The sequence below is a fragment of the Macaca thibetana genome, chromosome 3, assembly GCF_024542745.1.
Source record: "Macaca thibetana thibetana isolate TM-01 chromosome 3, ASM2454274v1, whole genome shotgun sequence".
NCBI classification, from domain to species: Eukaryota; Metazoa; Chordata; class Mammalia; order Primates; family Cercopithecidae; genus Macaca; species Macaca thibetana.
The window spans coordinates 27,627,147-27,641,182 of NC_065580.1; the positions used below are offsets into that span (position 1 = coordinate 27,627,147).

General features: G+C 35.6%; 1 protein-coding gene across 6 annotated transcripts in view; it reads right to left on the reverse strand.

Moving 5' to 3' along the window:
* Positions 1–14,036, reverse strand: part of MKLN1 (muskelin 1) — a 396,930-nt gene that overhangs the window by 20,547 nt on the left and 362,347 nt on the right. For 3 of the 6 annotated variants that reach the window (XM_050782495.1, XM_050782494.1, XM_050782498.1), the window contains one exon: positions 9,757–9,811. In XM_050782495.1, coding sequence (XP_050638452.1) covers positions 9,757–9,811 — 55 coding nt within the window. Of the gene's footprint in view, positions 1–808; positions 1,168–9,756; positions 9,812–13,694; positions 13,809–14,036 lie in introns of those variants that run through there. The other 3 variants (XM_050782496.1, XM_050782499.1, XR_007723900.1) reach the window with 2 other exon arrangements.

The window sequence follows — 14,036 nt, forward strand, 5'->3', positions numbered from 1 at the left end:
GACAACCACAAACCATTTCTCTTTAAAATATCAATATCCACAAGCAGATATAGAGAGACAATGTGTATAAAAATAAATGAAAGCAAAGCTCTGGAAACCCAGCCTCCTCTCTCAAATGAAAATACTACAGAGACAGCACAAGAGAAACGGGAGCCCTGGTTCTGCAGAGCTCGTCTGGACGAAAGAGTCATTTTCTCCTAAAATTGCTATGAAGATATTATTCACTACTCGATCCCTCCTGCTGGTCATTTTTAGAATGGCTCTTAAAGGTTCTGAACTATTGTCTCCTCAGTTTAAGGTTTCTGTGACTCAAAGTCAGATGCTACTGTAATATCTACTATAAAATATATCATTACAGAAATATTATATACCAATCTCAGATAGGTGCTAGGGTCAATCTCAGGTTTCATGTTTAGTTTTATGGCCAAGAGTGCAAACTTGAGACCTCAGTTCTGCCTACTGTTTAACGTAACACAAAACAAGTCAACACAGACACAGATATCACCTTAACATACATCAACTGTCCTAGAGAACTATACACTTGTTAAGAATGAAGTAAAGAGGTAAACAAGTGACACCACTTACACGCAGTTGTGTGATGGGAGGTGAAGTGAAATGGGAAGGGAGAAGGCAGGTCAAATGACCAACAGCAACAACATTCAAAATACTTGTAGTGCCGAATCTGTTAATAGTGCTTATTTCCCCCAATTAAAAAAAAGAAATAAAAATCTGAAAGGGTAAACTGCCTAATTTTTCTTTTATACTCATTAATTCTTAAAAGATAAAGTAAGAAAAATATATATATATATTTAACTGGAAAGTATACCAATTTCACTTTATTAGCCTAATTTAGGAATAAGATGAGGAGAGCAGGGTTGAGGTCAGGCATGAAGGAAGAGGGTAAAAACTTGTGATGGTTAAGATCCCTTCAAAACTCTGGTGCAGTCCTCAATCACTGCAGCTTTACTGTCAGTCAATGGAGCTGCAATCCAAAAGATGGAAAATCGACTCCTGTTTTCCATTTCTGTGTCCAGTGACTCTTCAGTTACAGTGTGATGAGGTCTACCAGGTTGCCTTTAGGTGGAGTCATGCTGTCAGGAAAGAAATTTACTAAGGTGTCAAAGAGCTGAGTTCTTTGAGCATAGGTGTGATCCACATCAGAAAAGCCTGGTGAAGAAGATACAAAGAAACATCCATTGTGTTTAAAACATGTAACAGAAAAACTAGTTGAGACCAGCAGCAATGTATTTTTATAATGGAGAAATCAAATCAGGCTTCAAAACCAGGCAGACACTACTGATCTGACCCCAGTTCCACTACCTGGCTGTGGTGTGACCTTAGGTAAATTAATCAGACTTTCTGGCTTTCAGACTTTGCTTCCTCAGCTGTAAATATGTGACAATCCTGTTTACTTCATCCAGTTATCGTGCAGATTAAATGTAATTACATGAAAAACGTCTAGCAGAAGGACTGGCAATTCAGTTACTAAATAATATTGATCTTTCTTCTCTTCCTTACAAGGTCTTTCCTCTGCTGGTCCACTGAGGAAATTCCACTTGTCTTTTCTGACTTGTTAATGCTTCTGAACCACTAAGAAGTTTTTTGGTAATAAAAATATAATAAAATCAAAATGAAAGGTCTTTAGAAATTAGTCTAAAATCATTAATGTCTCTGAGACAGCTGGAGGTAGTCTCAGAGAACTGAGTGATGACACAGATGACTGAGGGAAAGAGATACATGTACAATATATAGAATGGTACCTGCGCGTAATAAACACTATACCTTTATGCTACTATGTACCAGGCCCTATGCTAGGCACACATTATGTGAGGAATAGGGCAATAAACTACTTCTATCCTGATAAATATTAGAAAGCGCATGACATTTTTAAAAGGTAGGGACTGTTAAACTAAAGGATTTTCCCCCTAACCTCTAATAAACATTCAACGATCAAGTTCATTCCAGCTAAAGGAACATTCAGTGAGATGCTGTCTTCATCAAGTGGTTTATCTCAGCTGCTTCAGATTTCTTACATACAAATGAGATATTTAAGTGATAAAATAAAATAAAATAATTTCCCCTATTCCTGAAATAGCTGAGACATGAGAGCACTGCTGAGTGCCATGAGAAACAGAAACAGAGCCATCAAGAGTTATATATGCCATGGTGTTCAGTGAAGGCGACTTCAGATCAGACTGCTTTTCATTCAACTTAGAGAACCATTTTAGGTCCAATCTGTTTTAATCTTGTAGAAGAACAGGAATAGACCATAACATTGCCAAGGATACCAGTTTCCTGGAAGGAACATAAACAATGCCTCAAGAACAGCACATTCCTTTTTATTTTTTAAAAATACATTGTTTTAAGTTTGAGGAAAATGTTTACTTGAGATGAGCTTGAGTTTAACAAAGCCCACTATCGGATCATGGAAATGAATGGAAAGAAATACTCCAACATATTAACAAAGGTTATCTCTGCGGTGAGATAAGAGTCTTCCTTTCTATTTTATGCTTTTTTTAAAAAAAATTTTCAAATTGTTTCTTTTTCAACTTTTTATTTTGAAAAATTTCAAACCCACACAAAAGTTTCAAGAATTGTGCAATGAACACCCCATATAGCCTTCACTTAGATTCATCTCATCAATTGTTAAAAGTTTCACCAAATACGTTCTCCCTCTCTCTTTCCCTGTGTGTGTACCCCACTGAAAATCTTTTTGCAGAACTATTTGGGAGTAAGTTTTAGACAGCTTTGCCCCCTATATGCTCAAACTAATTTCAGCTAAGAACAAGAACATTAACTTACATAATCAATATATATTAAATTCATGAAATTTAACATTGATGTCCCAATAATACCAGTCATTTTTCAGTCACTTTTTTATAGTCATGTTTCCTACTAACATCCAATCCAAGATCACATACTGAATTTAGTTTCCAATCTCTTGAGTTTGAAATAGTTCCTCAGCCCCCTTTGTCCTTTATGATACTAGTACTTTTGAAGAGCACAGAACACTTATCAGTGGAATGTGTTGAAGTTGGGTTGCCTGATTGTTTCTTCATGATCAGATTCAGTTTATGCAGTTTTGGCAAGAATACTACAGAAGTGATACTGTGTGTCTCAGGGCATCATCTCAGAAGGCATGTGGTATCAGTTTATCCCAACACTGATGATGTTAACTTTGATCGTCTGCTTAAGCTGGTATATATGCCAAATTTCTCCAAGGTAAAGGTATTCTTTTCTACCTTTGTAATTAATAAACTATTGATAGGGAGATAGCTTGATGAGACTGTGTAAATATCCTGTTCTCCAACAGCCCTGCATCCAATAATTTAGCGATCATTGATGATTCTTTCTAAAACAATTATCAGTTATATGATGGTGATTTTCTAACCCTATGATTCCTTCTACAGTTGTTGACATTCTATTGTAAAGAAGAGCTTTTTCTTCCCCTCCTCCCATTTTACTTATTTGTTCACATCACTGTGTACTCAGGGATTCTTCTCTTGTTCACTATGTTATACTCATTACTGTCATCATTCATTCTGATACTCATAGTGTCCCAGATTTGACCAATGAGAGCCTTTTTGAGCTGGCTTCTGTGTCTTTTTGAAATATACGCATTAATTTTGGGGTATCTTCTTACTTTCTGATATATGTCCAAATTCATCTTTACACAGTTCTGGAGTCCTAATTCCTTTTAGCTGTGACTATTATTTAAAAACCAAGCAAGAACAGCTGTACTAATTGCCAGGGTGTCACTGTTTCTAGGCCTATGCACACATACCTATCATATGCATACATTTTTTTTTAGAATATTACAGTTCATGCTTTTATTGTTAATTCTAATTTCTTAAAGCCCCAGAGGATTTAAGAAATTAATCCTTCTCTTATCCCATTCCATATCTCCCTTCTTCCACCAAGAAAACCCTCTCAGCAACATTGTATTTGTTCAACTTAAAATACATAAGAGTTCTAGATTTGCTATATATGTACCACCACCAACAAAAACTCAACATTACTTTGCTTTGTTTTTAGACTATACCTCACTGAAAGTATACAGTCTAAGCACTGTACTAAAATGGCTTAGTTCTCTCTTTTATGTTCTGAATATGTAGAAGTACAATGCTGTGTTATATTTTTAAAATAAGATATTGATTCTGTAATGCTACTCTAATAAAGTAATACCATTTTCTTGAGATCAAATTATCTAAGAGGGAAGAAACACTGAGTTCCTGTGTGGTAGGTACTTTAGGTATGATTATATTTCATTGTCACAAAAACAATGAAGTATTATAATCTCCAGTTTCAGATGAGACGACTTAGAGAGATTCAATAATCTTAAAGTTATTACTATTTTTGTTCTTCATCTATCTCTTTTACACAGAAAGAGATTCAGTAATTCAATGAAGTCTCACAGCTAGGGAGGGAAGAGATGGAATGTGGAACCCACGTCTGTCTGACTCCAAAGCCCTTTATTTTTCATTAACTCATAGTCATTAAGTGCTTAAGTTGTAGGGCAATGTACTAAGCTCATTTAACTCTCAAAGCCACATCTTTTATTTTTATTTACTATTTACCTATGAGGAAACTGAAATTTACACTATCATTAGATGAACGGTTAAATTATGGTAGATCCCTATTATGAATAATTATGTATCACTTCGAAAGAATACAACTGATCTAGTGTAGCTTCATAAAAACATCTACAAGCCACATGACTAACTTTAAAAAATTATGCTGCGGAATATGTTTTTACATTATATAATAAATTTAAACAGCACATACAAACCTATATATTTATATGGGGGTGTGTGTGTGTGTATATAGTTGATCTTGATCATTTACACATTCCGTATTTGTGAATTTGCCTGTTTGCTAAAATTCATTTGTAACCCCCAAACCAATACTTGTGGTATTTCTGTGGTTATTACAGACACGTGCTAAAGTGGCAAAATATTTGAGTTACCACACGCACACATCCCCAGCTGAGGCTGAACTCTGTGATCTCTGCTACTTTCTAGTTTCGGCTCTTACTATCCACAACAGCCCTTTCACCATCTGTTTGGTGCCACATTTTTGTGTTTTTGGTGGCTTCACTGTTTAAAATGGCCCCCAAATGTAGTGCCAAAGTGCTGTCTAGCATTCCTAAGTGCAAAAAGGCCTTATGGGGAAAATATGCATGTTAGATAAGCTTGGTTCAGGTATGAGTTAGAGTGATGTTGACCATGAGCTTAATGTTAGTGAATCAACAACATATATTAAATGAGGAATCTTTAAACAGAAACACACATAACATGTGGTTATATATTGATCAGTAGATAAAATGTTATGACCAGAGGCTTGTAGGAACCTAACTCTGTATTCTACTTTGAATGAGAACCAACTGCATCTATGTCTGTGTATATGATTGTGTGTGTGTAAAGGTGTATTACATATAAGTGATTATACTTGAGGGTAAAAGACAGAGATTGAGGAAAGTTGTTTAAGGAGAATCCTAAGCTTTATATGTAATCAATGTTTTTTCTAGAAACAAATAAAAAAGGGGTGGGGATCTAGGAAACTCATCAATAGCACCACAACTACTTAAATGGCACTGCTAGGACAACAAGGTGATACTAATTCTAAACCTCATGTTCCTAATCACTATGTTTATCTTACTTTATTTTCATACATAAAATAAAATGGAAAGAGGATGTAACCATTTGAGCAGTGGAAACTGGTAAAGCTCAGTGAGAGGTAGCACATTTAGTGGTTTAGAGAAGGCGTTCTGAAGCCATACTGACAGGGTTTTAATCCTGGTTTTGCCCTTCACTAGCACTATGCCTGGGCAAGTTACTTTAGCCTCTCTGCACCCTAGTTTCTTCATATACAAAAGGGGATCACATAGTAGCTACTTCATAGGGTTACTGTGGGGTAATCATGAGTTAAGACATGCAAAGTGCTTAGAACAGTACCTGGTCCCAAAGTAAGTGCTCAATAAATATTAATTAGCTATCACCCTATCACTAGTAGTATGACTGAAGGCAATGACTGCTCTAAAAATAAAGTGACCTATTAGGAATAATTTTTTGTTTTTAGAGATGGGGTCTTGCTACATTGCTCAGGCTGGATTCAAACTCCTGGGCTCAAGAAATTCTTCCATCTCACATCACCATGCCTGGTTAGGAATATACTTTTAATTTATCATCCTACACGTAGCTGGATTTTCCTACTGTGGTAAAGGAGAAATAACATGAATTCTCATTTTTTTCCTAGCATACACATTATTAAATGTATACTTATTTCTAACACTAAACTTCATATTTGGACTGTAAACTTCTAAAAAGAGTTGTGAGGACCAAAAAAGGACAAACCTGGGCAAGACAGTGAGATCTCATCTCTTCAAAAGATGTAAAAAAAGAAAAAAAATTAGCTCAGCGTGGTTGTGCATGCCAGCAGTCCCAGCTACTCAAGAGGCTGAGGCAGGAGGATTGCTTGAGCCCAGGAAGTCCAGGCTGCAGTGATCCATGACTGCACCACTGCACTCCAGCCTAAGCATCAGAGCAAGACCCTGTCTAAATAAATAAATAAATAGGTAATATGCTTTAGAGACCAGATTTTTCCTACTTGTCACAAACCTTGCTGAAAAGAAGTTTAATTGTTCCAATTCATACTTTCTAGAAATAACATACAGCTCTCAAACTTAGCAAAGTGACTGAGTTCAATCTTACAAGTGCCTATAGCCACCAGAAGCTCTAAAATCAAGATCCTTGGAGATTTTCTCCAAGGTCACACATTTTTCCAAAACTAAGATAATATCACCTTCCATCTTTCCGATTCTTTAAAATATTACATACAATATTAATACTTTTATTTAATTCTCACTAAGAGATGAACGTAAATTGGATTATTTCTGGAGGGAGTCATTCACAAAGTTTGGCTGAGGCTTTTTTTTTTCAGACCTTAGAAAATGAAATATTCATTTATACAGTGAAAGGTATAGTAAATAATCCATTTTATTTCTAATCTAATTGGCATAAAGATAAAATAGTCTGACAGAAAATGAATAAAAACAAGAACCAGGAACTCTAAATAGGCATGAAACCTTATGAAAAGTACTTCTTGTTTATAAATAGTAAATCAAATTTCTCATTATTAAAATTAGCATACAATCTGAATTTGCTCCTTATCCAAATTCACCAGTGTTACAAAGGTGACTTTTTTTTTTGAAAAACAGAGACAAGATTCTGCTATGTTACCCAGGTTAATCTTGCACTCTCGGGCTCAAGATGATCGTCCCACCTCAGCCTCCAAAAGTGTTGAGATTACAAGCATTAGTCATCGCACCTGGCTAGAAGATTACATTTTTAAGGCAGTCAATATTAATGGTACCCTGAATGGAGCATTATTGCTTTACTGTGCTAAATGTCTTCCAGAATTATTTCATTTAATTCTCTCAGCAATTTGAGGCAAGTACTCCCATTACCTCCATTTTACAGATAAAGAAACTGATAATTAGAAAGTTTAAGTAACTTGCTCAAGATCACTTTTAAGAGATCCTGACTCTTAACCACCATCTCACATTCCAACCTCCTAATCACTAGGCTATACTACCTCCCCTCAGACAAGACAGGAAACAACATCCCACAGGAATTTTCCCTGCTTGTATTTTTCTCTTTTTGTGTTTGTATTGTTCTCAGTACATCTGAGGTTTGTTTAGAATCCAAATAAAACAAACTATTCCTGACAAAATATATTAGTTGGCAGTGAATAGGACAGAGTCAAAAGAAAGGAAAGGAGTTAAGCTGAAGGTAAAATATTTGCTGACACCACCCTAATTAATATATTTAAATTGCTGCCAAGAAATTCTTGTTCTAAAGGCTAAAAATAAGTCAGTTAGATATAATTTAGTGCTATCCACTAATAAATAAAAATAATGGGCCTGGGCTGTGGTATCAGACATAAGGCACACAATCATTCAAACAGAATATATGCCAGACCCCCAATTCATGTATCAGTACATCTATTTCAAATGCTAGAATTCAGAAGAGCATGAACTTTCCAAATTAATGCTTACACCTAGGTTCTCCAGCTCACAGAGTGGAGATTTCTAGTAGCCTAAGGACTTCGACTCGAGTGTATGAATAGTGGTAAATCATTATCTAAATTCTTAGGAGAACCTTCTGGAGTCACGTTTATAGCAGTTTGCTGAGTCTAGTCCTGAGGAATCCTACATATTCTGAAGTTAGAACTTAGGACTGGAGTTGCCTTGATCAGTCTAGAAGCCTCAATCACTCGCTATGGATAAAGGGCAAGACCTCAAGAACACCTCTATTTTTTCATCCCAGTGAAAAGCACCAGAATTATACATACTCTTTTTTCTTTGAGGTACCGTTCACTTTTAAGAGATAAAAGGTCAAATAATGAAGAAACTAAATTGATATCCTAAAGTGTTAATTTATTCCAAATAGAAAAAATAGTATTTATATTACATACAATGGAAAATTTCAATACTATTGCTCAACTCTAAGGCAAACAATAACTGCACTAGCATCAATGGGATTAATATGCATTCACTGACCAGAGGAAAGGTAGGAATTTCCATCCTTCAAGAATATCATCTTGGTAAAAAAATGAAGCTACTAATAAGTTATCCTGATGAAAATACCCTTGCAAATTCACCCAAGTAAAGGTGTGGGTTCTGCAGATTACCCACTTTACTACAGTCTTGGATTTTTTTTTTTTTTTTTTTTAGATAGAGTCTTGCTTTGTTGTCCAGGCTGGAGTGCAATGACATGATCTTGGCTCACTGCAACCTCCCACTCCTGGGTTCAAGCGATTCTTCTGCCTCAGCCTCCCGACTTGGGATTACAGGCACGAGCCACCATGCCTAGCTGATTTTTTTTATTTTTTATTTTTAAAGACAGAAGGTTTCTCTCTGTTGCCTAGGCTGGAGTGCAGCGGCATGATCTTGGCTGACTGCAGCCTCTACCTCCTGCGCTCAAGTGATCCTCCCATCTCAACTTCCTGGGTAACTAGGACTATGGAAGCACACTACTACACCTGGCTAATTTTTTAATTTTTTTTTTTTGTAGAGACGAGGTCTTACTATATTGCGCAGGCTTGGCTCAAACTCTTGGTGGGCTCAAGCATCAGCATCCCAAAGTGCTACGATTACAGGTATGAGCCACTGTGCCTGGCCTACAGTCTAGTTAATAATTCATTAATACTAAATGACAGTATTACTAAATGAAGACTAAAGTGTCTGAGAAAAACTTGAGTTTCAACTAGAAGTTATCTTGAACAATTAAGATAACAAAATTCCCATTTTTAGGAAAGAGATAATCTATCTTCTGTGCTCCCAAAACATTGCCTACCCCATAGCTATTCTCCTGGTGACACACAATTCCATAAAGAACAAACTGAGAAGAAAAACTATTTAATCAACAAGTATTATCTCATAGTATGTATCAGTAATACAGCCTACATTCCAAGCAGTGCTATACAAATTAATTTATTTTGACTGTGTTTCTATTGCTATCTGTTTGCATACTAACACAGCAATTGGTATAATAGTCATTGCAAACTGAACTGAAAAATGATACCTGAAAGTAACTTTGTAGCAGGTTATTAGAAATTTTGCATGATACCCTGAAACTTCATTTGCTCATCTATTTGTTTGAAACATCTCACCTGATGTTTCATGTAAAGGAAACCAAGATCCAACCTTCCAAATGCTAGGGCATCTAGCTGGATAAATTATACTGCAATACTTACCTAGAGCTGTAAAATCTGAACCAGATTTGAATAGAGCTGATGCCAGGAGCTGAAACTGTTTAAGAAAGAAAAAAAAAAAAAAAGCAGCAAATTAGCTGGCTAAGTGCACTGAAGGAAAATAACCTTCTGTAACTTTGACCATTTATCAGCAACTACATATTTCAGAATATGTGTGACATAGGTCTATTCACCAAATAGTGGCAAGAAGAACACATTCAGATTACAGAATACAATGACTTTTCTATCAGGCTGCTATTATCATTTTCCAAAATACTGGGCCATTTCCTGGAATTATTTTATTTTTAAAATGTATTAAAGTATGTATTTATTAAGGAACAACAGCACAATAAAATAAAAAAGAAAATTGTCATTTGAATCTAACAGATATGATCAGATTGGTGCCCTGGGCTCTGTTACCGAATTTTTAGCATATACACATTCTCATCTCAAAATAAATGTAAGCCACTGTAAAATACCTGATGTCTCAGCTGTGTAAATCAAAATCTGAGAAAAAAAGCATGTATAGACCATTTCTAAATTACAACTTAGCTTGAGATTCCACAATTACATATAATCACGTTGTTAAAACCCAAAGGCCTTTTTTAATGGACATAATGTTGTAAATGATGCCTAGATTTCCAGGCTGTCAAAGTTAGTTTAAAACAGACAATGTAATTTAACAATGAAGAAACAGAGTAAGACAAAACTATTGCAACATTAGCAATTTAACAAATAGACACAAAATAAAAAATCTGGAGAACTATTTATATTTATCTTGAATGAGAATGCAGGAAAAGAGGCAAATTAAGGGAATGAATTAAAGCAGACAAACTCCTCAATGGAGTTACTGGGTACTTCCCAAGACCTGAGCGGTTAATATCGCCAATTCCTCAGGATATATTTCACATATATGTTTGCAGTCTTTAACATTTCAGGTATTAAATCATACCAACATTTGTAAGCCCTGATGAATGGTCCGGATGAATCAGAAATTGTACAAATATTCCATAGGTATTCATCTAAGCAAGAGTTACGAAAATGGGGGGTAAAAAGAAAAATTTAAAAATGCATAGAAGTTCTTTATGTATTCTGGGTATCAGTCCTCTGTCAGATATATCTACTGCAAGGATTGTTTAGTCTGTGGCTTGTCTATTTATTTATTTATTTATTTTTTGAGGCAGGGTCTCGCTCTGTCACCCAGGTGGGAGTGCAGTGGCGTGATCATGACTCACTGCAGCCTTGACCTCTTGGGCTCAAGCAATCCTTCTGCCTCATTTTTTGATTTTTTTGGTAGAGACGAGGTCTCACATGTTGCCCAGGCTGGTCTCAAACTCCTGGTATCAAGCAATCCTTCCTCCTAGGCCTCCTAAAGTGCTGGGATTACTGGTGTGAGCTACTGAATCTGGCAATATCTATTTATGTTTTTAGTAGTCCTTTAATGAGTAGAAATTTTAACTCTTTTGAAGTCCAATTTATCAAGATTTTTCTTCAACAATTACTGCCTTTGTTCACGTCCAAGACATCTTTACCTGTCCCAATGTTGTGAAGATAATCTCCTGTTTTCTTCTCAAAGTCTTATTCTTCTGGATTTTATCTTAATTAATGTTTCAGTAAAGAGTGAGAAAGGTTTGAGGTATCCAGTTATTCAGTAGCATTTGTTAAAAACTTTCTTTTCCCTGTTGGACTTGGCACCCTGGTCAAAAAACAACTGACCACATATGTATGGGTCTACTTCTGGACTCTATTCTGTTGTATTGATCTATTTATCTATCCTTAAGCTAGTAGCACACTGTCTTGATTACTGGGGCTTTACGTAGAGTCCTGAAATCTGATAGTATAAGGCTTCCAATTTTTTCTTTTTTCAAAATTGTTTTAGCTAGTCTAAAACCTTTGCATTTCCATGTAAATTTTACAGTGGTTTGTCTATTTCCTCAATGACAACAACAATAAAAACCAAATTTACACTGCATTAAAAGGCCAATTTGGGGAAAATGGGCAGCTTTAAACAATTTTTATCGTTTCAATCCATAAATATATCTCTTCATTTATCAAGGTCTTCTTTAATTTCTTACAACAGACTCATTCTACCCATTTGATATTTCTCTTGCTAATATAAACTATGCTTTTCATTTTCTAATTGTTCTCTGCTAGTATAAAAATAATTGCTAATAATTACTTTTTTTTTTCTCCTGACCTTGTATTTTTGTCATCTTGCTAAATTCACTTGTCCTAGTATATTGTTTTGTAGACACCATGGGGTTTTGAATGTACATAATCATGTTACCTACAAATGCAAGCAAATTTACTTTATCCTATCCAATCTATATGCTTTTTATTGTTTTTTCTTTATTACACTAGCTAGTGTAATTCCAGTAGAATGTTGAATAGAGAGGCTGATAATAATTTCCTTGTCACAATCTTAGGGAAAAGGGTTTAATGTTTAACAATTAAGAATAGTCCTAGCTGTATGTTTTTCACAGGTGTCCTTTAGGAATTTAGATTCAAGAAGCTTCTTTTTATTCCTAGTTTGCTAAGAATTTTTATTCTGATGAGTCTGAATTTTGTTAGATGCTCTTCTTCACTTACTAAGATGATCTATGGTTTTCCTTCTTCATTCTGTTAACATGGTGAATTACACTGAATTTTTTTTTCAAATGTTAAACTAGCCATATATTCCTAGAATAAACCACCACTTAGTCATAGTACACTAACCTTTCAATATATTCCTAATTAACTAAAATTTTCCTAAGAAGTTTATATTTATGTTCATGAAAAATATTGGTCCATGATTTTCTTCGCTTGTAATGTCTCTCTTGGAATTTTATTTTATTCTAATTTATTCTGAGATAGGATCCCACTCTATCGCCAAAGTTCAGCATGCAGTGGTAGGATCACAGCTCACTGCAGCCTCAACCTCCCTGAACTCAGGTGATCCTCCCACCTCAGCCTCCAGAGGAGCTGGGACTACAGGCATGCACCACCACACCCAGCTAATTTTTTGTATGTTTTTGTAGAGACAGGTTTTTGCCATGTTGCCCAAGCTGGTCTCAAACTCATAGGCTCAGGCAATCCACCCCTCAGCTTCCTAAAATGCTGGGATTACAAGCGTGAGCCACCATGCCCTGCTTTTGTTGGGATTTTATATCAAAGTTAACCTGGCTTTATAAAAGGATTAAAGAAGTATCACCTTCCTCTAATTTCTGAGAGTCTATGTAAAATTGTATTTTTTTCTTCCTTCTTTAAATGGTTGATAAAATTTACTGCTATTATGGGCCTAGAGTTTTTTGTTAGAAAATTTTTTATTACAAATGTAATCTCTGTAGTAGATATGGAGTTCCTTAAGATTTTCTATTTCTTCTTGTGTCAGTTTTGGTAAACTGTGTCTTTTAAAGTATTTGTCAATTTCATCAAGTTGCTGAATTTGTCGATGAAGTTGTCCATACCCACTTTACTTTTAATATATGTAGGGTCTATACTGATGCCCTCTTTTCATTTGTGATGTTGATAATTTATGTTTTCACTTTTTTTCTTGGTGATATGGTTTGGATTTGCATCCCTGCCCAGATCTCATGTTGAATTGGGGGAGGGGTTTGGTGGGAGGTGACTGGATCACAGGGGCCGATTTTCCCCTTGCTGTTCTTGTGACAGTGAGTTCTCATGAGATCTGGTGGTTTAAACCTGTGTGGCACTTCCCCCCTCATTGTCATTCTCTCTCCTGCCACCATGTGAAAAAGGTGCTTGCTTCCCCTTCACCTTCTGCCATGATTGTAAGTTTACTGAGGCCTCCCAGTCATGCTTCCTGTTAAGCCTGTGGGCCTATGAGTCAATTAAACCTCTTTTCTTCATAAATTACCCAGTCTCAGGTGGTTCTTTACAACAGTGTGAGAACAAACTGATACACTTGGTAAGTCTTGCTCGGGGTTTATCAATTTATTTACCTTTTCAAAAGGCCAACTTTTCACTTTTAACATTTCTCCATTGTTTGTTTCCTATTTCATGAATTTCTTATTTTCTACTTATTTGGGGTTGAATTTGCTCCTCTTTTCTAACGCCTAAGGTGAAAAATAAATTTTATTGGCTCTACATATAGGATAAGGAGAAAACTATTATCTTAACAATCTGATTAAATAAGTGGAACTGTATGTACTGGCCTAAGGATTTTAACACATACCAAGTGATATTACAGACCTCTTTCCCAAACTCTGGATTTAAATATCCAACAGTCACCTCAACATCTTAAGTTAGCTGTGTCATAGATATCTCAAACTGAACATTTCCAA